Raw genomic sequence first — 25,783 nt, 5'->3', positions numbered from 1 at the left:
CAAGGCAAAAAGAATCTATTTGGATGGGGCTAACCCCTACCCTTTTACAAATCAGATGATCATTGATCACAGTCGGTGGTTGAGAGGATAGCTGTATCTTGTGTCCAGTCTCTAATTAATTTCACTCAAGGTGGGGACACCAATGGTTCAAGCAAACTTTAAGTTGAGTAGACTTAGGCATGCCTGCGTATCATAATCGCATACAAAATCCAAATTCAAGCCCTTGATCACACATGTGGCCTTGTGTTTGATTGAATTGACACAACAAAGACATTCCAATCATTTGATCTAGATCGTTGATTAGGTCCAGAATATGCTTGATATGTATTGATGAGAAAACCAAGTCAAAATGAAAGCTCACATGTCACATAACATAACATTTTAAGTCCAATCATAGAAAAATCAGTGCGTTGAAGACCATAGGGATGTGAACACCTCATTTCCAAAAGTAGAAAATGAATGTTTGCAAAATCTCTAAGGCAAAAAAAAAAAAATCATTTATATTCACACATGAGTTCTTGTTTACGAGAACTGGGGCCCATGGTTCATTCTTCTAAATCATTAGCCTTTTGTTTCCTGCTAGTGGTTGGTCTCTTTAATAGGACGATCGTAACCTTTTGATTGGTGGCCTAGAGATAAAAAGTTCAAAAGAGATACAACAACAATCAACATCTAAGTGAAAAAAAGTCTTAATATATGCGGATGTGTTCTTCCAATATGGGAAACCTTTCGGGCAATCTCCAGAGAGAGTGAGACTCATTCAACTAATGGTATGGATTATTGAACCATGGGTTCTATTTTTCGTAAGAGAATATGCTTGTATATTGTACAAAGAAACAGGTCATGTGTTATATAATTTCTCTTATTATACCCATATGGGCACACCCATGATGTAAGGGGTGAATGCATGTGCATGCTCGACGCTGTAAGATTGAAGATGAGATTCACGAAACACACATGCCAACAAGGTATTCTTGTGGGAAATAGGATATACCATTCATCAATCGAGCCACAAGATTCGCGAAACACACATGCCAGCAAGGTATTCTTTAAGGACAAATTGCCTCCCAAGGGTTTTGTAGTGATGGGCCCCTTGATTGCATTGACCATATCGTCGGTCATTTCAACCATTTGCCTTAATTTATGCTGACATCAAGTTGCAAATTTCAAATATTATAGATTTTCTAACTATATTATTATGTCATTGAACTAAAAGTTGTGCACGCTCTCACTGGGAGTGTTAAAGAAGGTGTTTGGCTTAAAATTTTATTATTGATACATGTACGTAATGATGGGTGTGCTTGAGCCTGATGTGGCTCAATCGGTATTGAATGCTTTTGATCCGAAGCATCAAGATAGGTAAAGAGACCAATGACGATTGTCTATGACCAAAAAGTTAAAAGTTTAGTCATCTATTCAACCACCTGTAATAAAGATAGACAATTTGTGAAGGTGAGGGTTCATTTTTCTAATAAGTTATTTTTACCTTTTAGCCGAAAGGAGTTCAATATGTATATGATTGTAACTATAGTTCAGCAATGCAATAAATAAGAAAGAATAGATAATTGTTTGAAAGAAAGTAATTTTATTAATGATTTACAATAATCACACTTACAATTGGCTATTGAGAATGACAACTCGTTCATTGCTTGGTGGAGATAAAGCTTTTAAGTAGGATGGTCACCTAGTAGAGGATGATGATTGTCTTGATTATGGTAGTGATTGTCTGGTGTAGGATGGCGATCCAGCCTAGTAGCGTGCCGATTTAATATAGAAGCATAACGACATAGTAGTGTGACAATTTAACATAGCAACAGAACAAGTAGCAGCGTAGTAGCGTAGAATTTAGTGTAGCGACATAACAACATATTAACATAGTCATGCAGCTGTGTAGTAGTTTTGTGAATAAGTAGTGTTGCGCTGGGTTTGATTGATTTGGCCTCTCATCCTTAAAATTCCATTCTTGGCTTTATTTATACATAATATAAGACAATTTTGTAACCACTTCACCTTCTTAGTTATTGGTGGTTATGCGCTCTACCACATTCTCAGTTATGAGTGGTTATGGGAGCGGTTATGCCACTAAATAGTCACGGCTTCTCATTTCTCACCACATCTATATGACGACTACTGCCAATTGACTTTAATCGTGTGACATATGTCCCATGACCATGGCTAATCAATTATCATAAGTTATTATCAATCGTAATCGACCATTATGGACGTTGTTGACCAAAAATTGGCCATTGTCAGCCAAAACTCCGATGTTGGTCATTAGTTGGCCATTGGTCATTTTAGCATTTGTAAAAAAAAAAAATTGTGAATGCTGGAAATAGCACCCATGCATTTTTATCTTTCTTTTGTGCGTGTGGGTGACTTCTATTGGTGATATAATTGACTTGGAGTAGTCACTAGCCAAATAGCTCAAAATCCCGCGGTTGACTAGACCTTGTAAAATCTATGAAAGCTAGATAATTTAGAGACTCTTTTGCTTTAAAGCGACTCCTGATCCGTGACACGAGATTCTTAGTAAGTGACCTTAGTTATGGAGAGGAAAGGTGTTAGACACCCTCTCTACCCGCACAAATGTATAGTTTCTACTTCATATGGTTAGTTGATTTTAGGAGATATGATGATTTTATGCTAGATGGAGAGGTGTAAAAAAAATATGACTAACAAACTCGGATTTATGATGTTGTAGGATTCGGGATTCTGTTAAGCCATAAAGCATACTTCAGAAGAGTGCATAGAAGAGAAATGAGAGAGTAAGAGGAGATGTGATGATATGTTAGAATGACATGTGGAAGGAGTAGGTTATCACGAGTTTTTGATGTGTTAAGATTTGAAATTTTTACAAGTCACATAGCATACGCCAAATGGGAACCTAGAGAAGTAGGAGGGTTGAGAAGGGAAGTGATGATGCGATTAATATAGTATGGATGCAAATAATAATGACCCAACCCTTGACTTACAACTAGAAGTGGATAGGATGTAGTGTGCGCACTATGGCTTGAAACTTGCAGCCTGGGTGGGTTTAGGCTCAAAGTGGTGGCTCTAGGATGCTAGGAAGCTATGAGAGAGTTGGAGGATGGAGAGGGAGTTGTAATGGACAAGGGCTTACTAGGTCAAGCTCCCTCTCTCTCACTCACTCACTCTCACTCTTTCTTAAGAGAATAAGGAGCTCTTGGTGAGGTGGATGTCATGTGATTGGTACAAAGGAGATGAGGTGCAACATGACACTCTCTTATTGACTGAGAGGGGTGGTAAAAAGGTAAATAATGGAAAGTTTCAGGGTTTGGTAGTTCTACTATACTTGTCTCGTCCAGAGGTGCAACAACTATATAGTTTGAGCTTGTTACACACTAGAGAGGCACCGGTGGCACTTCGAGTGCCGCCACCTCCTAAGTTTGCTTTGAATTTTGGCCAGCTAGTGTAGTTTGTCTTCCAATCTCCAAAAGAACTATAGTATGGGTTTGGAATAGCTTTCGATGGATGTTGGGATTTTATTTACATTCTTCGATGTTTTCTACATTTGATTTGCATTTGGTTTGATTTTGTCTTAAATTTAGTTAAATTTTAGTGTTTTAGCTCAAGTTGAATTTTGCGTAGAAAGATAGTGAAGACTTAGCTAATACTAAAGGTGATCTCTATACTTGGGTAATAGTTCAAATTAGACTAAGGCTAAAGGAATGGCTAAGCTTGGGCTATAACGTAGTGGTTTAGATAATGAACTTTTCAAGAGTCACCCTTCCTGATGATGTTGCTAGCTTGGGTAGGGTATCTACACTTCTCAACCGTCTAATTTGGCCTGGTGTGATTTGGTGTCACTGCAGTTGACCAGGTAAGCTGCAATTTTAGTAACAGCTGGAGGCTGGGAACTTTATCCACATTACTCAAAGCCGTACATATGTTTTATAAACTGGGCCTCACTTGACAAAGTGGACGGTCCTTATTCTTCGGCCAGAGTACCTGGGTATTGATACACCTCTTCCGAATGGCTTGGATCTTGTACCAACGTGCCCAGCTGGCATGTACATGGCAGGTACATGAGATGCCTCGTACACGCGTGTATTTGGCAAAATTAAAAGTAAATCTATGATTAGCCCGACTACAGTGAATCAGCTAATTTTAGAACTATGGAACATAATCAGTGGGGTCCATGTAATAGACGGTTTGGATCTCACACAAATAATATATCTGTATGCGTGCCATCAACGATCACAGCAACCGTCGGTTGAATTTTTTCCCAGTGGATGAAACATGGCTCAAAAATTACCCTGATTGGATGGCAACAGCCGCCTGAGAAAGTCATCCAAAATGGTTGGTAAGAGTCTAAATGATCTCAGTAGCCATTTTTCTGGACTTATTCCAACGGCTGTGATCGTCTAATCAGGACGACAGTTGGGCCATGCATGCTCGTTTACTGTTATTATCATAGGTGGGTGCACTAGAGCCTCGCCTACGAATTTTCTCTAAAATGTGCAACATTCATATTTTGGGGAGTGCGTGTATGACATCCAAACCGTCCAACCCATGCAGTCTAACATGATGATTACAATAACAAAAAATTAGGAAGATCTAAAAATTCTGTGGGCCACACCATAAAAGCAATATGCACCATCAAAAAATCCAAATTAATGTGTAGCCCATTTGATTATCTGATCAGCATGATTGTTAATCTAGGTGGAGTGCATATGTTTGGACGGTAGAATGTCAAAGACCAACCAGATGGGCCCCATAATTCTTCCCTTTACCACTTGTTAGAGAAGAAATGATGGTATTTGGGTCTTTTCACTCTAAATAACCTTTTTGTAATTCGTCAAGGCATTATTAGGTTAAGTCAAGATTCAAGATATTTTGCACTAAAAATCAAAAAGCTATCTGAGATATTATAGAGTTTTACAAAAAAACCACCTACTTAATATAAAATTTACATTCGTCAAGGCATTATTAGGTTAAATCAAGATTCAAGATATTTTGCATTAAAAATCAAAAAGCTATCTGAGATATTATAGAATTTTATAAAAGACCACCTACTTAATATAAAATTTACATTCAGCTCTTTTTATTTTTTTATTTTTTTATTTTTTTATGTTTGCTTGTTGGTACACCCACTGTAAGTTCACACTTCACTGTTAGCCACCTCCATTGGGGAATCGATTCTAAGACCTCAGTGTCGAAATCGTGGTATCTTTCACTCAGTCTACCATTGTCAGTTCAGCTCTTATTTTTAAAGTGACTTTCACTAAGCTACCTCATTAATATAACTAATTATCATTATGATAATAGATTTATTAACAGCCAATCCAGTCAGAACCATGCAAGCAAAGGGTTGATAGATTGAGTAAGCCCCACTGTGATGTTATTATTATTTGTGTGTGTGTGTGTGTGTGTGTGTGTGTGTGTGTGTGTTTGTGAAATCCACCGTCATCCAATGTTAGGTCCAAGGCCCAAAAATCAGCCCGATCATGATTTAAGTAGACCACACAATTAAAAATAATGTATAAGGCACTGCTCACTCTCTGAATTATTGCCCTTTAGTGTAGCCCACCAGAATCATGGATATAGAATATTTTCTTCTTGTTTTCAAGAGAACCTATAACCCATGAAGACCCTTTTGGAACTCGTACTCCAAGTTATGTATGTGTAATCCAAGTCATATAAACAATTCTTGGGTCATGGGTATATGTCTTCATTTGGCTAAGCTAAGCAAGCATGGGCTCATGTCTTCATTTGGCTATTTATATAGATATTCTTAATAAGAATTATTGCAATGGGATAATAGCTAGGAGGATTTGATAGGCATTATGGTGTTAAGATTTCTAAGGATTAGTCAAGGCTTAGCGTAGGACCCTACTGCTTGTCGTGTTTGGTTTGATATTTCTATCATACATGATTTTGAGAGTCATGATGATATTACTAAGAAACATCTTTATCACCTCATTTCTTGTTAGCAATAATATTTCGGTGGACTTCCGGATGGGCTTGCCTCAAGTCCATCGGATTGGACCACAGTTTACTATCCATCCAATGGATTACATCCAACTTGTGAAGTAATTATGACATCCAATCCTCCTAATAGGTTGGCCAGGATCACCTAATATAGAAATCAGCCCTATCCAATCATCAAGTAAGCCACACTATAGAAAACAGTATATAACCACCGATAAATAGCAAAATACAAGTGTGGTCCACTTATCTCAGTGAATGAGGCCGATTTTTGCATGAATTGTTCCTCATGGTGAGGCCAACTATTAAATGGGTTGGATATTCCATGCACCAAGTAAGTTAGAAGTTGGTGAGGCCAAACAGGTTGAATGTCCCATGCGCTTGGTAAGTTTGCAGTTTTCTATTGGGTGGGCACAACGTGTGGTTGAACCAATAAGACTCGTGACCTTGGTTTTCCTAAGCATTAGTTCAGAATTTGGCCACGTGGTATGCATGTGAGATTTGCGGGCATGTTGGAACAGATCGGGTCTGGTTCAAATTGAAACCACTGACCCTTGACGTGTGAGATAGAGAGAGCTTGGTCAAGAACGCAACCGGCCATCTATTCAGCCAACTGTCGGGTGCAATATCAGACAATTTGTAGAGGTTATTAATATTTTTCAAATATAAGTTTTTTTTCCTTGAAAATTAAAACTTTTGAAAGTGCAACAATTACATGATTGAACGGAAATATAATTGAAAGATGGATGCAGAAAGGCGAGTGCTTACCACTAAGTCGGGATTATGAACCTAGCTGAGAGTAATGGGAGTATTTTGTGGAGTAGCGTACTCAAGTGAGGACTGAACAATGCCGAGTTTACAAACTGATCCCGACCCAGCGTGTGAGCATAGGTAGACGATCCTTAAATCTAAAGTTTTCCTTCAGATCTTGCATGTAAGCGCAAGTGAAAGGAAATTACAACTACTGATTACCCTAAGTCAATTTGGCCTGATTGCATGGATAAATTGGATTACTTCTAACGACTATAGTAAGTATTTCGGAGGACTGGATAAGTAATGTCTCACCGAGTAATTGGTTTATGTTTGGGTTTGGCCATCTCTATGCCTTCTCCTGATATTTATAAAACTCCTCATGTAGCTGTGAGAGTAATCATTGCCTACATGACAATTCTCCATGTTGCCAGTTGTAAAATATATAGCGGTTATCTTCTTTGTTGAATGTATTCTTATTTCGTCAGGAACCCTGATACATTCTCATGTGCAGGTTACTGCTCAGCCCATCTCACGGAGATATAACGCGTGATACATGGACACATCTACACCGTTAATCTTAATCTGTCAGATCTTATCCAACCACTAACATGTCTACTTTTAGGGTGACCCTGCCACCTCCTCAAATGACGTGTAATATGATACCATTCTTCAGTAAGGACCATTCATTAAATGTTATCATTATAAGAAACAAGCCATGAAGTAAGAAGATTAGATTTCTGAATATTTGATGTTGACGTCCCACCAAAGCGGCGAAGCCACCCATCTAAACATAATGGTGTTGTGTCTTTGGATTTATGAAACATGGTGGGCCACACCTACAAGAGTTATTAGCATGGTAGCTAGCCGACCATGGGTGGGTCCCAAATTCAAATCATACAAGCCAAGCACCTGACTGGGTTGGATCGGTAGGCACACCGCTGATATGAATCACCTTCATCATTCATTCATCTGAGGACCCTTAACGTCTGCTAGTGGCCATGGGACTCTTATTAGGTAGTGACCCCTCCAGGACCGAGCTCGCTACTGGTCAGTGCTAAAAAAAAAGCTATGTGGGCCCACCATGATCTATGTGTTTTATCCATTTTTTTCATCCGTTTTGCTATCTGATATTAGGGCATGATCTCGAAAATGAGGCAGATCCAAATCTTTGATGGACTACATCATAGGAAACACTGGTGATTGAACGCTCACAGTTAAAAACTTCTGATGGCTACAAAAGTTTTGGATCAAGCTAATATTTCGGTTTTCCCTTCACCAAGGTCTGTGTGGCCTAATCAACGGGTTTGATAGAAAATAAACATTACAGTGGGCCCTAGTAACTTTTTAACGGTGGAAGTTCAATCACCACTGTTTCATGTGGTGGGGTCCACATGGGATTTGGATCTACCTTATTTTTGGGCTCATGTCCAAATATGATCTCATAAAATGGATGGACGGCATCGATGAGACACATACATTATGGTGGGCCCCACAGAGCTTTTACAGCACCGACCAGTGCTGAGTTCGGTACTCGATGGGTCAGTACCGAAGCCGAGTCCGTGGCCAAGACCTCATTTTACACCGTTCCACACGTCGTGGATCCGGTCCTATAAGACCGACCACTGCAAAAAGACAAAACCAAAGAACAGCGTCTTTAAGCGAAATACTTTGATACTCCGGAGAGTGTTTTGGATGATACGCAGGCACTTAGATATCATTGAGAAACTGCATACATGGAGTACAAGTAATTCAAAATAAACCGTCCAACTTATAAGTATTCTTTTAGATGCATCATGAAGTAATGAAGTAACTGTTGGGGTATCTGAATGTTGCATTTCTGGACATTTATTAGAACGGTTAAAGATGAAAAAAAAATGCAACTGTGTTATTTCAAAAAACAAGCATCCAAGAATCAGAGCTTAGGATCGTTCAACCAGTTTGGGTTTTGGATTATGCCTTAGATAAAGAAGGACCCACAATTTAGACGGTTGATTTGAATTAATATGTTCCACATGTACCATTTCTGACTGCATGCGTATCAAGCATCATACGCAGCCAGAGTATCAAATCACTCCCTCGTCTCTCACCCCTTTAATTGGAGCGCAACGGATGCCAGCCGTACATTGCATTTGCAGTGGAAAGCTATTTCCTACAACCGTTGTTTTTATCAACCCCGGCAATTCCTGTGGGCCTCCTTGATTTATGTGTGTAACATCCATTCCGTCCATCATTTTCGCCAGATGATTTTAGTAAGTGATCCAAAAAATCAGTCTGTTTCAATAGTCAGGTGGCCCACACCAGAGGGAACAGTGGGTTGGGAACGCCCACCTATGACATCTTGGTACACTTGTGACCTAATTAGTCGGCCAGATTTTTGGGCTCAAGAATGTTCACTGCAGGCCGCCTGGTGAACGGCCGGGATCATGCACGCTAGTTCAATGTTAGCACGTGTGAGGGTCTATTTGGTGCGTGCAGGGAGAAATAGAGAGACGTTAGATGGGCCATAGCCGAGAAGATGGAGCTGATTGGATGATCTAACCGTCCCATAGTTGTGGGTTATACTCAACTTGCTATTATTTATCAGATGGCCTCCATACCCCATTTGGTAGGAAGTGGATTGCGTACTGAGTTACTCAGTACGCTTACCGTACTGAGTAAACTCTATGAGGTTCACCAGGATTTTTATGTATTTGATCCACTCCGTCCATTCATTTTATTGGATAATTTCAGGGCTTGAGCCCAAAAATGAAGCATATCCACCACTAAAATGAACCACACAACAGGAAACAGTGTAACCGTTGAAAAATTCTCGGGGACTAAGTAAGTTTTGAATCAAGCTTATTTTTATGTTTTCCATTTATCCATGTCTGTATGATCTTACGAACAGGTTGGATGACAGATAAACATCGCTGTGGGGCCTAGCTAGATTTCAATGGTGGAAATCATTATTCCCAACTGTTTCCTGTGGCATGATCTGCTTGATCTTTGGATATGCTTCAATTTTGGGTTCAACCCCTTAAATTATTTGGAAAAACAGATGGACGGTGTGGATAGACTACATATATTCACGGTGGGCCCAACTGAGTTTACTCAGTACGATAAGAGCGTGTACTGAGTAACTCAGTATGCAATCCGATTTCCATTTGGTAGCCCATTGAATCAACACCCTCATCATTGTACACGAGCCAAATGTATGATGGGAGTCTTTTGGGTCCGTAATTGAGGGGACATACGAGGATTAAGTGGATCTAGGCAACCTTAAAGCATGTTTGAATGTTGTTTGTTCTGTTCAGAAACAGTATAAAAATTAATTAAAATAGGATGATACCTTATTTTTAATTCATATCTTTTCTAGTAACTTGGCACCACCAAGTTGGTGCCACCCTTACCATGGGCCCACCTTTATGTATGTATTATACATCCACAACCTGTATCCATTTTTATAATATTATTTTAGGGCATAATCCCTTTTATAATGTCATTTCAGGGCATGATCCAAAAAATGAAGTACCGAATCTCCGGTAGATCATATCATAAGAAACAATGACGATTCAACGCCACACCATTAAAAACTTCCCTGAGCTCACAGCAATGTTTATTTTCCATCCAACCTGCTGATAAGGTCACAAAAACCTAGACAAATGCAAAAAAATTAAAAAAAATTAAAAATTAAAAATAAGCTTGATCTGAAACTTGTAGCCTACAAGAAGTTTTTAATAGTCAATCACCGCGGTTTCCCATCGCATGGTCTGCTGAGATTTGGATCTACTCTATTTTTGCTCTCATGTTCTAAAATGATCTGAAAAAAGGATGAGCGCTGTAGATGCAGAATACATACATCAAGGTGGGCTCTACATTAAGGGCTGCACCGTCTTGGATGAGCCAGGGGCTGCACTTGATCCCCTCTCCTCTTCAATGGCAGCACATGGCCCAATCGAATCTTGCCACATCAGCAAACCATGGTGCCCAGTTGGTTCCTCCCCACTGGGACCCATCGCTCAATTATCCCGGCCATTGATTTGATGGGCACTAACGTGGATGTAAAACCCTCTTGTGGAATAACCGAAAGATTTCGTCAGTGTCCAGAAAATACACTATCAAGAAGAGGATACAGCAACTATTAACATCCAAGGACCAAAGATGGAAAGGCTACATTCTCCCGGGGCAGATTAGGTGCGGCTCAGCCTCACACAAGACGGTTTGTGTACTCTATATCCACACCATCCATCCATTTTTCCAGATCATTTTAGGGCATGATCCAAAAAATGAAGCAGATCCCATTCTCAGGAGGACCATACCATAGGAAACAGTGGTGATTGACCATCAATGGGCCATGAAAGTTTTACATTAATGATATTCGTTTTTTCCCTTTCATCCAGGATTTTAAAAAAAAAAAAAAAAAAAAAAAAAAAACCTTATCAACAGTTTGCATTGGTAAATAAACATTACGGTGGGCCCTATGAAGTTTTTAATGGTATGGTGTTTAATCACCACTTGTGCCTACAGAATGGTTAACTTCAGATTAAGATCTTTTTCATTTTCGGCACATACTCTAAATTGAGCTGGCAAAACAGTACATTATGGCCCCATGAGAAGGGCTAGACCCTCGGACCTAATCCGCTCCACATTTGTGGTGCCCATCATATCAATGGTCTGGATCACCAAGCAATACAATGCTTACCATCAGATAAAAACTCCTGAAAATGGACAGCCATCTTGGCCTTTCCCTCCATGATTCTCAAGTGGGGGACCCATTCTTACGTGGTTGAGATCTAGTGAAGCCCATCCAAACGTGTCATTGCAGAGATGTAAGGACACCATTGAAGATTTTTTTTTTTACACACACTCATACCGTAGTGGGATTTCACCACCTATGGGTACTCGAAACCTTGACCAGGTGTTGAAACTCTTGAGAGTCTACCACCGGAGCAAGAGCAAGGACCCAAAGATTAGGCGGCAATGGTGGTGTGTTGATGCACTGGGGGCAGTGGGGCCAACATGATGTACCTGTTTTATATCCATGCTGTCCATCCGTTTTGCTAGCTCATTTTAGGGTGTAAACTAAACAAAGTTCTAGTACTGCAGGAAAGCGGGGATAATGACACCCACTGTTGAAACCTTTCTAGGACCCACTGGAGTTTTATTTGTCATCAAACCTGTTTATAACGTGACTCAGACCTGGATGACGGGAAATCAAAAATATCATCCCTGCCTTTGTCAGCACTGCTGCATTAAATGCAGTCTATGATGATGTGACCTAATCTCAATGCAATAAACAAAAATTTTCTATTTGTGGTGAGCAGAGAATCTAGATTCGATTTTTAATGGTGAACATTCAATTACTTTACTACTGTTTCCTGTGGTGTGGTTCACTTGAGCATTGGATCTGCATCATTTTTGGGTTCATGCTCCAAGGGCTTGTTTGATTTGGACCCAAATACATGTAAATAAATGTAGAATGATAATAATTATTCCTTCAACTGTTTTCTGCCGCCACAAGTAATCATATAGTCCTCAACCGAGGATCAACACAGCATACTTCAATTTTCAGTGTGTATAGCTGGGCCTCATCGTTTTCTAATCCAGACCATTGGTCTATTCAGGCCCATATCAAACATACTACATGCATCACCCACCCAATGTGCAGCCTGGAAATATCCCGATTGTTCTCCGAGAAATTTATATACAAACCGAACCATGATGCAAATCTTACAAAACATTTTTCATTCATACAAACAGAATAGTATCATTACCGTTCCAAGAGAGGGAGAGATCCAAGTCGGAGTCTTCAGTCATCTATGACATTGACATGGTAATGCTGTGCCAACCGGTTGAGAGTTCTGTCAGCTGAGAGGCCGTTCAGCATGTCGTACTTCTTGTAGTGTCCTTTCAACACTTCCCTCTGTTGCGTTGCAAGCTTCTCCTCCTGTTCAAGTTGATACTGCAAATGCAAAATAGAAAAGGATGTTGAATCACTTCCCCTTTCATTGTTGGGTTATACTTGACTTGCTATTATTTATCAGATGGCCTCCATAGCCCATTTGGCAGCCCATTGAATCAACACTCTGATCATTGTACACGTGTGAAATGTATGGTGGGAGTCTTTTGGGTCGGTAATTGAGGGGACATGGACACGGTTTAAGTGGATCTAGGCAACCTGCCACCGGGAGATTTGATCGAGCTATATGCCACATGACATAAGCATGTTTGAATGCTGTTTAGTTCAAGAATATCAGAAAATTTAATTAAAATAAGATGATACCTTATTTTAATTTATATCTTTTCTAGCAACTTGGCCTCACCCAATATGGTGCCACCCTTACCATGGGCCCACCTTAATGTATGTATTATACATCCACACCCTGCTTCCGTTTTTGCAATATCATTATCATTTTAGGGCATGATCCCTTTGATAATCTCCAATAGATCATATCATAAGAAACTATGATGATTCAATGCCCCACCGGTAAAAACTTACCAGTGCCCACGGTAATGTTTATTTTCTATCCAATTTGTTGAGAAGGTCACAAAAACCTAGATGAATGTAAAAAATAAAAATAAAATGTCAGCTTGATCCAAAACTTGTGGCCTACAAGAAGTTTTTAATGGTCAATTACCACTGTTTCCTTGGATCTACTCTATTTTTGCTCTCATGATCTAAAATGATCTGAAAAATGGATGAGCAGTGTAGATGCAGAATACACATCAAGGTGGGCTCTACATTAAGGGCTGCACTGTCTTGGATGAGGCAGGGGCAGCACTTGATCCCCTCTCCTCTTCAATGGCAGCACATGACCCAATCGAATCTTGCCACATCAGCGAACCATGGTGCCCAGTTGGTTCCTCCCCATCCACGATTCCTGGAACACAATAGCATCCCTTCCTTGAGTGGGTGGAATTATGGAATCCTTATCCAGGGACACAGTTTACTCAGGCTTCTGTTTTTACAAACGGGACCTAGTTGGACCGATCCGAACCATTGATCTGTCAGGCAGCAACATGGATAGACCATGCACCATTTCGAGGATAGCATCATATACTCGAGCCTTGATTCTGCACCACTGGGGCCCATCGCTCAATTATCCCGGCCATTGATTGGATGTAAAACCCTCTTGTGGAATAGTCGTAAGATTTCGTCAGTGCCCAGAAAATATACTATTAAGAAGAGGATACAGCAACCATCAACATCCAAGGACCAAAGATGGAAAGGCTACATTCTCCCAGAGCAGATTAGGTGCGGCCCAGCCTCACCCAAGACGGTGTGTATTCTATATCCATGCCATCCATCCATTTTTCCAGATCATTTTAGGGCATGATCCAAAAAAGGAAGCAGATTCCATTCTCAGGAGGACCATACCATAGGAAACAGTGGTGATTGACCATTAATGGGCCATGAAAGTTTTACATTAAGCTGATATTTGTTTTTCCCTTTCATCCAGGATTTATTTTTTTTAACCTTATCAACACTTTGTATGGTAAATAAACATTACGGTGGGCCCTATGAAGTTTTAAATGGTATGGTATTCAATCACCACTTGTGCCTACATAATGGTCAAACTTAAGATTTAGATCTTCATTTTCGGGGCATACCCTAAAATGAGCTGGCAAAACAGTACATTATGGTGGACCCGATAAGAAGGGCTAGACCCTTGAGTGAGGCTGGGGCCGCACCTAATCCACTCCACATTTGTTGTGCCCATCGGATCAACGGTCCGGATCACCAAGCAATTCAATGCTTACCATTGAAGAAAAGTAAGGAACCTGATTAGTTGGAGTTGCCAACACCACTCGCAGTGGTGGTGTGTTGATGCATTGGGGGCAGTGGGGCCAACATGATGCATGTATTTTATATCCATGCTGGCCATCCATTTTGCCATCTCATTTTAGGCCATAAACCAAACAATGAAGTAGATCCATAGTTCAAGTGGACCATACCACAGGAAAGTGGGGATAATGACAATTATTGTTGAAACCTTCCTAAGACCCATTGGAGTTTTATTTGTGATCAAACCCGTTTATAAGGTGACACAGACCTAGATGAAGGGAAAACAAAAATATCATCCCTGACTTTGTTAGCACAGCTGCATTAAATGGAGTTTAGGATGATGTGAACCAATCACAATTCAACGAACAAAAATTTCCTATTTGTGGCAAGCAGAGGATCCAGATTCAATTTTTAATGGTGAACATTCAATTACTATTGTTTCCAGTGGTGTGGTTCACTTGAGCTTTAGATCTGCGTCATTTTTGGGTTCATGCCCCAAGGGCTTGTTTGATTGGACCCAAATACATGTAGAATGATAATAATTATTCCTTCACCTGTTTTCCGCCGCCATAGGTAATTATATAGTCCTCAACCGAGGATCAACACAGCATACTTCAGTTTTCAGTATGTATAGGTGGGCCTCATCGTTTTCTAATCCAGACCATTGGTCTATTCAGGCCCATATCAAACAAACATGCATCGCCCACCCAATGTGCAGCCTGGAAATATCCCGATTGTTCTCCGAGAAATTTATATACAAACCGAACCATGACGCAAATCTTACAAAACATTCATACAAACAGAATAGTATCGTTACCGTTCCAAGAGAGGAAGAGATCCAAGTCAGAGTCTTCAATAAACCAGAGAGAGAGAGAGAGAGAGAGAGAGAGAGAGCATATGGAATGCAATTTTAGTAACAACGAAGTGAAAATAAGAAAATAGTTTAGATTGATGGCCATGAAGTACCCCAAATGACCATTTTGAATATCTTAGGGTCGATAATTCATGAGAACCAAGAGATTGAGATGAATGTTGCTCACAATTACAGCCAGTAATTGAGATGTACCTATCGAGTTTTATGTGATTCCCACATATCAAAATGAAGGGGAGATTTTATACTTCATAGGACAGTGATAACACCATCCATGTATTTTTTTCTTTTTCTTTTTCTTTTTCTTTTTATTAATCAAAGGACTGAAACGGCCAAAAGAATTACAAGGCAACCGAAGAGCCCGAAGACAAAGAGCCATCTTCCAGAGCTAAAGAGATCAAAGCCAATGCATTACATCCTATTTAACCTGCCTAAAGACCTCCACCCCTACCCTGCTATAGTTACAGAAGCACCGGTTATTTCACTGCCCTCATACAAGACCAGAAAGCTTTGTAGCATGTAGGACAGTAAAGAAACCACAAGTTCATAAGATGAGCGTAGCTAGGATATAGAGATGAGCAGCTAAACGAGTAAGGATAAAGTTCAAATTGGCATGATAAAAAATGGTGGTCAGTAACAAAATATATTACCTTAAGCAGCAACGAAGCTTCTGTGGCATGCTTCTGAGTAAGATTCTTAAATTTCTTTCCGACCTCACAGTCCGGATTGCTGGTCTCCACCCAACGACACTCTATCCTTCTGCTGGGTCGTGCAGGGCGATCGCTGAACATCTCAACCTCCGCTGGCCGAGCTCTAATTGGTCGGGGCATTCCCGACATCATAAATGGGAACATCGTCATCTCCGCAATGATAGATTTAGCTTGCTTCACAGTCTCCATCTCCACCAACGCACATTGTGGTATACACCTCGACTCGGTGTAGTTTGGAATGAACTGGGTGCTGACCACATTCCCAAACTGCCCAAGGGCTGTTTTCAAGACAGATAGTGTGACTTGCGGAGAAAGGTTGTCGAGAAAAACCGTCCTCCTCACCTTATCTTCAAATGCAGAATACTCGTTCTGGGTAGAAGTTGCCATGTAAGTGATAGTATCACCTGCTACAGTAATTAGGTTACATAGATATGTGAGGAAGTTGATTCTTGTGTCGTGCAAGGAATTAGATGGAATGAGATCTGATGAATTCACACTGACTACACAACAGATGCAATGAAAATCCACTGCTGAACTATACATTTAGGCACATTTGAAAGAGAACCTGAAGATATGTAGGGTATCATCAGGCCCTCAGTTTCTACAAGTGGGCCGTCACCATGGATCACTGATCCAGACCGTTGGATCTGATGGATTCCACAGTGGATTGAACATATCATAAAAATTAACCTAATGGATGATACCCTTCAAATGAAATATATATTGAAAAAAATGAAAAAAAAAAAAAAAAATTGAAAAAATTCCAAAAGAAACTATAAATCTTCATCCGAAGTGAAAAAACTCATTAACAGATACTAAGCGGCAAGAACATACCACTATCAAGATCGAGAAGATATTCAATCAATCAAAGAACTGGATATTTGAGCTTCGTAACAGTATGGATGTGAAAAGGGGGAAATCTGATTTCTCCTTCATTTGATCTCCAAAGATGTTGAAAATACAGCAGATGAACCTTCTTGCGAGGTCGATTGATGAGCGAAAATCTCCTCTTCAATGGCTTTTTGGATCGAGAGAATCAAATGGCGAAATGGGCGTGTAGGGTTTTAACAGAGCCGGAGAGGGTTTGAAAACCCCTCTTCCGAAATGCCTTTCAGTCTAAGGCTATAAAATGTGAGTTTTAGACCATTTATAACATAGCAGAAGTCCACAGACATACAAGTGGGGAACACTAATAGATGTTTAAGATATTATTATGGCATGTTTGGGCGCCTGGATGGGAACCCTCAGTATTGGAAACCCCTGGATTGGCAATCCTTCTGGTGTATTTGACACCCTGGATTATTAATAAACTTTTCTTCCAAAATACCTATGCATGGTATATTTCAAGGGAATTTAATTATTAAATTAACTTTAATATTCCTAATTAGTAAGATATATAATTTTTGATACTATGGTTGTGGTAAGCCCGCTGAAATATATGTTTTGCCTGAAAATGATGAAATTCCAAGTCTCGAATGGACCGCAAGCATAAGGTTATATTGATTGACTAATCAAAGATTTTTAATTATTCATTAATATGGACAATGTTTAGATAACAATGTTTGAATGATGTTAATTTACATGGACAATGTTTGGATGGTGCTGATCATTAGTGGGCCGTGTGTCCAATAGAATAATAGTGTACAATGACACATATGTTACATATGCAACCATTGAAATAATTTTAACTGTAATCCAAGCACTCATCTTGAATTACAAACCTGATCAAAGAGAGGATCAGAAACCCCTTGAATTTGAAACCCGGATGGGATTCCCTATATTCCTTTTCGATCCATGGTGGCAAACGGCCCCTTATATTTATAAAAGTATAGATATTAGCCATCTACAGTTGGACCTACTATTTTTATGGTCTCTACATCGTTGCCACGTGTTATATAAATGGATCACCACCATTTTACATCATATCTAAAACTGACACTGTTAAGACTGTAACAGAATAGGTACGGCTACGGGAGTGGATTAGGTGTCACGGGTAACACCTTAGCGGGTGTTACTCCTACCGTCTGGTCCACCTTGATGATTTTCAGTATATCCACGCCGTCCATCCGTTTTCCAAGCCATTTTTGGACATGGTGCTAAAATTTAAGCAGACCTAAATCTCACGTGGACCACACCACAGGAAACAGTGGTGATTGAACGCCCACCATTAAAAGATTCCTAGGGCCCATCGTAATGTTTATTTTCCATCCAACCCGTTGATAAGGTCAAATAGACATGTTTGAATGTAAAATACAAATATCGGATTTATCAAAAATATTTTTGGTCCACAAAGCTTTTAATAGTCATTTACCACTAATTTTAGTTGTGTGGTCCACCTGAGATTTTGATATTCTTAAGTCTTGTTATAACATATTTAAATTTATCTTAAAATCGTATTGACGGCATGGATATACCACTTATTCATCAAGGTGGGCCTCGCACGGTAAGGTAACACACACTAAGGTTGATATCACGCGGGAGCGGATTAGCAGTTACCCAGGTAACACTTATCCTAACCGTATGGGGCCTACCTTGATGTATATTTTTCATATCCACATTGTCCATATTATTTTTAATCTCATTTTAGCACCTGATCCCAAAGCTTTAGAAGATCCAAATCTCAGGTGGACCATACCCCTAGAAACATTGATGAATGGCCATTAAAAGATTTTTGTGGGCAGAAAAGGTTTTATATAAACCTGATATTTGTCTTTTACCTTCATTCATATTCTATTTATATTATCAACAGGTTGGATTGTAAATAAATATTACGAAAACCTTACTATGGGCTCTTTGGAAGTTTTAATGGTGAGGCACTCAATCACCACTGTTTCCTGTGGTGTGGTCCACCTGGGAAATTGACCAGCATAAATTTTATGAATCAGATCTAAAAAGTCTGTAGAAACGTATGGACGGAGTGGATATACAAAACATATCAAGGTGGGCCCCACGGTAAGGGTAACACCTAATCCTCTTCCATATCACCCGCAAAACCATTTCGGTTCGTTTCGATTGAGCACTTGTGGGCAGCAAAAACCCAAAATAGGGTCGAGCAGGGGTCAGTTCCTTGTGTAGGATTCAGGTCCTATCTGGTGTAGATATGGGTCCCATTACAAGGTTGTGGATCGAAATCCAATTGGATTCAGTTATCTCATCGAGGCCTTTTCAGTCTAATTTCAAGCATAAGTTAGGATTCGGACTGTGTTTGGATCCTGAATCAACTCTATAATTGGTTAGCTTTGGACTCAAAATGCAGGTCTGGATCTGAATTTGGGTCCATGGTATAAACATGTCTTATGTATAGTTTTCACACAATAAATACAATTAAATAAAGGATAAAAGTAATTAAAAACTTATTTGGGTACCCAACTTTGCTCAATTTCTAATCCGAATCATCTAATTTGTTTATCCGAATCCGAACCAATTATTAATCAGGAGCGAATAATGCATCTAACCCAATTTAAATCAGGTAAGATACTTTGGGTTTTCATTGGTCTAATGTATCCATCGAAACACACGAGGGCAACATTATTTGAGACTTGGTTTTCCCATTTCCACCCAAAATCTAGATTACTTTCCTTGCAGTCCTATCTAGAGTTGGGCATCCAGTTGAGTCGAACCAACTTAGGGCTAACTCAACTCGATCCAATTTTAAAATAGGCCTGTCCCGAACTCGATCCGACTCAATGCCGAGTTTGGCCTGGCTTGGACTGATCTGGACCGAGTCCGATACAATCAGAAGTATCGAGTCGGGTCGAGTTGGTATTGAGTTGGATTGAGAGATGAGGGAGGGAGGGAGTGGAGAGGAGAGAGAAGAGGAGGATGAGGAGGAGGGTGATGGTGGTGGGTGGTTGTCAGGCTTGGAAGAGGAAGAGGAGGATGTGGTTGCCGGGCTTGGAGGGAGGGAGGGAGGGAGGGAATGGAGAGGAGAGAGAGGAGGAGGAGGAGGAGGGTGATGGTTGTCGGGCTTGGAAGAGGAAGAGGAAGAAGATGAGGGAGGGAGGGAGGAAGAGAGGTTGGGATCGGGTCGAGGTAAGGTTAGAGAGTCGGGTCGAGTCGGGTTTCGAATTGAGTCGAGTCTATCCAGATCGAGTTTCGGGTCAAGTCGGATCGAGTTATTGGGTAACTCAAACTCGACTCGGTTTGAGTTTGGATTGAGCGAAGCTTACTCGGTTCAGACCAACTCACCCATTCGGTTTGGGTCGAGTCGGATTGGATCAACTTGAGTTAGCTGGATTGGGTCGTCCCGTGCCCGCCTCTAGTCCTATCTATAATGAAACCTATGAAGAAAGGGTGGGAAAAGCATGCTAGGAGTTGGGAGTTATGCTCTCATTTTTTTAGCGAAAATTGTTTAAATGTGAGAGGAGTCAAAGGAGGGATTTGAAAATCCCTTGGCATGCTTGGCACTGTAAAGTAATTGGGTGTTTCAAATCCAGGGATTTCAAATCACCTCAAATCCATTGGGCACGTGGCACACTAATGTTATCACATAACTATTAGATTATCATGTGTATCACTATAATTACTTTAATATGCTAATATGCGCCGTGCAAACATTGTGCATATAAATCAACGCTTAAAAATTATTAGTAAGTCACTCGGATGTGATCCCGTACTTGTGGCCCATCCAAGACTTGGAATTTCATTATTTTTGGGCAAAATATATATTTCAACAGGCTTATTACAACTATTATGTCAAACATTATATATGTACGATAATTAGATATATTAAAGTTGATTTAATAATTAAATTCAAACCCTATGTAAATATACTATTACATAGGTACTTTTGGAGTACAGAGAATTCTGAATCCAAGGTGCCAAACACAGCGGGAGGATTCCAAATACTAGGCGTCTTCTTAAAGGCAATAACTCATATATAATGAACTAACATACATGGTTATATATATATATATGAATGTATATATGTATATGTATATGTATACATGTATATTATATATATGGGAAAAGGTACTATGTGGTCGTGCTCATGGGAACTTCCCATGAGGTCGAGCTGTGTGGGCCCCACCGTGATGCTTGTCGACCATCAACACCGTGCATTTGATGGGTCCCCTTTAAATTATGGGATATCCCAAAAATCAGCCGTATACGGAACTGAGGTGGGCCATACCATCTAAAAGCATGTGAAGACATGCCTAAAACATATAAAAGCACTTAGTGGGGCCCACCTGAAATTTGGATGTGTCTGGAACTTGGTCTTAACCCTCATTCAAGTGGGACACACATAATGGATGGGCTGGATTTGCAAACCACATCTCGGTGGGCCCAACAAATGATTATGAATTTTTAATGGAGGGTGGGCCCAACAAATGATTATGAATTTTTAATGGAGGGTAGCCCCTCTCAACTTTTGTATGTGGTGTGGCCCACACAAATCACAGATTGACTTGATTTTTGAAACCTAGGCCCACCATGGAATGGTGCATCTGACTGATGGGGTAGATGTTCGACAAGCATCACGGTGGGGCCTACACAGCTCAACCTCATGGGAAGTTCCCATGAGCTCGACCGCATAGTACCTTTTCTATATGTCATTTAAAAGCTTATATCTACTGTATAATTTAAAAGCTCTGAGGACGTTGCTGACGTCTCATGAAAGTTGGGATGTTAGAAAAACCCATTTATTATTCATTTAAAATGTTTTAAATTTATTTATCAGATATCTAGTAGAGCCAAGCGACCTATCTAAACACGAGCCAGATCGAGTTGTGGTTTTGGATCTTTGAAACATGGTAGACCACACCTACAAGAGTGATTAGCCAGGTAGTTAGGGGACCATTGGTGGGTCCCAACTTCTAATCATACAAGCCCAGCACCTGACTGGGTTTCAAAATCCATTAGAAGGATCATGGATTGGTGGGCCTACCATTGATATGAATCTCTAAGCATCATTCATTCATCTAAGGAGGTGGGCCCTGTACCATCTACTACTGGTTATGACCTCATCTTACACTGTTCCACATGTGATGGGGCCAGTCTGATCCAACCCATCGCTGCAAAAAGGCAAACCCTAAGGGCCCGTTTGGGAGACAATTTCAAATACCTAGATTCTGAATCAATGGCAATTCTGAATTCTTTAGGGCGTGTTTGGCAACTTGTACTCAGAATGCACTGGAATTAAAAAAACAGCCATGCATGCATACATGTACCATTTCCGAATGCACGTGTATGAAACGTCATACGCATCCAAACAGCCCCAAATACTTCACCAAATGGCATTTTCACCGTTGTCAATTTCAATTCAAGCCAATGGTATTGTGGTGTGAAATGGCCAGTTAGGCCTTCTTCGCGGAGATTCGATGGCCCACTTTCTCCTGATCAGTTGAGAAAATCCCAAGCAACAGCATCACTATAACAAATGAATTCATGAAGAGTATTTCAATTATGAAAATGAAAAGCACTTCCATCTGATCTTGCTCCTTGTATATAGCGTCGCAGCATGACCTCATCTCACATGTCATAGATTCGTTGGTCTTGATTTTTTCAGTTGTTCCATGCAAAACACAATGTCATTTTTCAAAATACTATTTGTGTCAAATGGTATTTCAATAGATTGCAATTCAAGGTGTGTCCAAACGTGCCCATGTAATTTCAAACTGGAACCCAAACACTGTGTGACTTCTCAGTAGGATATCACTTGTGGGCTTGATTTTTAAACCTGTGGGAATTCTTAGCCAATGTGCTGATGTGGCACACATGATCCGGGCCACTCATCAGGAGTGTCCCAACATGAATGTTACTCCCTAAGGTCTTTAAGTCAGAAACCATACTTTTATTTTCATCCTTCCAAGGTTTAGATCATAATGTTTTGAGCAACAAGGTAATAACATTTCATGAAATTCCTGGGCCTAGGCCAGGAAATGGGCCATCAATGGGCTGCGCAATATCAATATGTTGAATCAGCCTAGCCATACCAGTTCAATATCTGGGCCCGAACCAGAACACAAATGGGTCATGCTGCGATCGGACCATTCCCCACCCCTTCATATGACAATTCTAAATCTTCAACTGATGATGGGCTGCATATGGATAGTTACGAGGAGAGTTTCTGCATAGTCCATCCAAACCGATGGGATGGATCACCGAAAAGTGGGCCCCACTCGAACGAACTGAAAACTGAAGGAAGCGGTGTAATTCCTGCACATGCTCGGATCAAAGAGTGAAAGTTGGAGTGAAGAAATTTCCAAGCAGAACGATCACATATGAATAGGAGTTGAGTCAGTGTTTGTGGGTTTTTAAACTATGCTTGCAACAGTAGCAACAAACCCAACCATGATGCAACTCTTACAAAGCCATTTCTCATCATACAAACAGAATAGCATCATTACCATTCCAGGAGAGGGAGAGAAACCAAGCTGGAGTCTTCAATCATCTACAACATTGACGTCGTAATGCCGTGCCAACCGGTTGAGAGTTCCATCAGTTGTGAGGCCGTCCAGCATGTCGTACTTCTTGTAGTTTCCTTTCAATACCTCCGTCTGTTGCTTGGCGAGCTTCTCCTCCTGTTCAAGTTGATACTGCAAATACGAAGTAGAAAAGGAGACCAGAGCAATTATTAAATAATATTTTTTTAAAAAAAAATCCAGAACATGGACCAAACCAGCATGAAAGTTTGGGGCATGCCCAATATGTAAATAGATTGGAAGGAGAACAAAACAAGGAAGAGGAATTATAAGATCCTTGACAAGAGGATATGCATAATGGGTCATGATCTAGTAAAAACGATCGGTGTGCAGCCCACCCTGATGTGTTTATGACATCCACTCCAGCCATCATGCACACCATACCTTGTTTGGCCATGGGCCTAAAAATCAGGCCAATCCATTACTCAAGAGAGGGCATGAGCAGTTGGGAAGGGCATGCCCTTTCAATTGTTCCCTATGGTGTGGCCCATCTGAGTCATGGATTTGCATGATATTTGGGCCCCATGATCAAACATGGGAGGGCGTGCATGACAGTCGAAGTGAATGTCATCAACAAATTACGGTGGGGCCACAGAGGTCGTTTGCACCATGATTGTGGTGAAAATGATTGCACTTGATCATTTTCAATACATGATTTCCACAAGTTATGGGCCCCAACCCACTCTCGATTGACAATGCCCCAAAACTTCCCTCGATGGGACAAACTAAACCCTTTCATGGGTGGCTATCAGATGGCTAAGGAAAGAAGTGCAGCCATGATCCACATTCAATTTAAAAGAGAAGGCGGTCAAACATTTGGATGTCTAGGGTCTTCCAATCTGAGAGACATTTCAGGTACAGTCTACCTATGAAGGGCTCATACACATACTCACAGGCATCAGATCAGAACAGTCTGGATGACCAAACCATGAACACCTATGGGTGGCAATAGGTCGGGCTCGGGTATGCCCTAGCCAACCCTCGCTCTAGAGGGCCGAATGGAGGACAGTAAAGAAACCATGCTTTGTAGCACAGAATGTAAGATCGTAAAACCACACGATCATAAAATGGCTGTAGCTGAAATGAGGATATAGCGATGGATGCGTGGTAAAACGAGAAAGGATAAAGTTCGAATTTAGAAATGTATTCATTTGAGGAAACCACACATTCATAAAATGAGTCTAGCTGAAACAAGGATGTTGAGATAGATGAGAGATAAAAGGAGGAAGTGTAAAGTTAGAAATGTATTCATTTGAGGGAACTTAAAAGAGTAGCCCCAATATAGATACAAAAATGAGGGAAAGTATACTTGGATGATTTGGTCATATGAATCGAAGCTCAAGAACTATACTGGTTAGAAGTGTGGTCCTTAATAAAGGAAGTGATATGACAGGATTTGTTTAGCTGACCGCGATTAATTAGGATAATGCTTAGATTATGATGTTGTTGTTGATGAAAGTAGCATTCCTCAAACGTATTTACCTCAAATGACAATTGATACTTCAAATTGGCATGATAGAAAATGGAAAAATAATGACGGTCAGTAACAAAATATATTACCTTAAGCAGCAATGAAGCTTCTACAGCATGCTTCCTGGTAAGATTCTTCATTTTTTTCGCGACCTCAAAGTCTGGATCCTTGTTCTCCACCCAACGACATTGTATCTTTCTGTTGGGTCGTGCAGGGCGATCACTGAACATCTCAACTTCTGCTGGCCGAGCTCTCACTGGTCGGGGCATTCCAGACATCATAAATGGAAACGTGGTCATCTCCGCAATTATGGATTTAGCCTGCTTTGCTGTCTCCATCTCCACTAAGGCACATTGTGGGATACTCCTCGACTCCATGTAGTTTGGAATGAACTGGCTGCTGACAACATTTCCAAACTGCCCAAGGGCTGTTTTCAAGACAGAAGTAGTGACTTGCGGAGAAAGGTTGTCGATAAAAACCGTCCTCCTCACCTTATCTTCAAATGCAGCATATTCGTTCTGGGTGGAAGTTGCCATGTAAGTGATAGTATCACCTGCTACAATAATTAGGTTACATTGATGTGTGAAGAAATTGATTCTTGTGCTGTGCAAGGAATTAGATGGAATGAGATCCGAGGAATTCACACAGTCTAGACAGCTAATGTAATGTAAATCCACTGCTGAAACTATACCTGAGGATATGTAGAGTATCATCAGGCCAAGTGGGGGGCCACCATGGATCACTGATCCAGATGGTTGCATCTGATGGATTCCACAGTGGATTGACCATACCATAAAAATCACCCTAAGGGATGATCCCCATCAAATGAAGACTTTTATA

The 25,783-nt window shown here is 40.4% G+C and overlaps 2 protein-coding genes across 4 annotated transcripts; both read right to left on the bottom strand.

Annotated features, from left to right (window-relative positions):
• Positions 1-12,344: 12,344 nt before the first annotated feature.
• On the bottom strand, positions 12,345-17,167 carry LOC131235183 (uncharacterized). Of its 2 annotated transcripts, none has more exons than XM_058232326.1 (3): positions 16,883-17,167; positions 15,989-16,455; positions 12,345-12,643 (listed from the first exon to the last, which is right to left on the bottom strand). In XM_058232326.1, the coding sequence occupies exons 2-3, from the start codon at positions 16,433-16,435 to the stop codon at positions 12,491-12,493; spliced, it is 600 nt and encodes a 199-aa protein (XP_058088309.1). In that variant the 5' UTR covers positions 16,436-16,455; positions 16,883-17,167; the 3' UTR covers positions 12,345-12,490. The 2 variants fall into 2 exon arrangements, with proteins under 2 accessions (XP_058088309.1, XP_058088310.1); XM_058232327.1 differs by having other exon boundaries at positions 15,989-16,452.
• Positions 17,168-22,824: 5,657 nt separating this feature from the next.
• Positions 22,825-25,479, bottom strand: LOC131235105 (uncharacterized). Of its 2 annotated transcripts, XM_058232233.1 has the most exons (3): positions 25,033-25,479; positions 23,398-23,586; positions 22,825-23,206 (listed from the first exon to the last, which is right to left on the bottom strand). In XM_058232233.1, exons 1-2 carry the CDS (start codon positions 25,477-25,479, stop codon positions 23,434-23,436), a joined length of 600 nt encoding a protein of 199 aa, XP_058088216.1. In that variant the 3' UTR covers positions 22,825-23,206; positions 23,398-23,433. The 2 variants fall into 2 exon arrangements, with proteins under 2 accessions (XP_058088216.1, XP_058088215.1); XM_058232232.1 differs by lacking the exon at positions 22,825-23,206 and having other exon boundaries at positions 23,242-23,586.
• Positions 25,480-25,783: the final 304 nt, after the last annotated feature.

The sequence above is a fragment of the Magnolia sinica genome, chromosome 19 (genome assembly GCF_029962835.1).
Source record: "Magnolia sinica isolate HGM2019 chromosome 19, MsV1, whole genome shotgun sequence".
NCBI lineage: Eukaryota > Viridiplantae > Streptophyta > Magnoliopsida > Magnoliales > Magnoliaceae > Magnolia > Magnolia sinica.
Note: the sequence above shows the minus strand (reverse complement) of the source record. Positions and strands in the feature narration are given on the sequence as shown.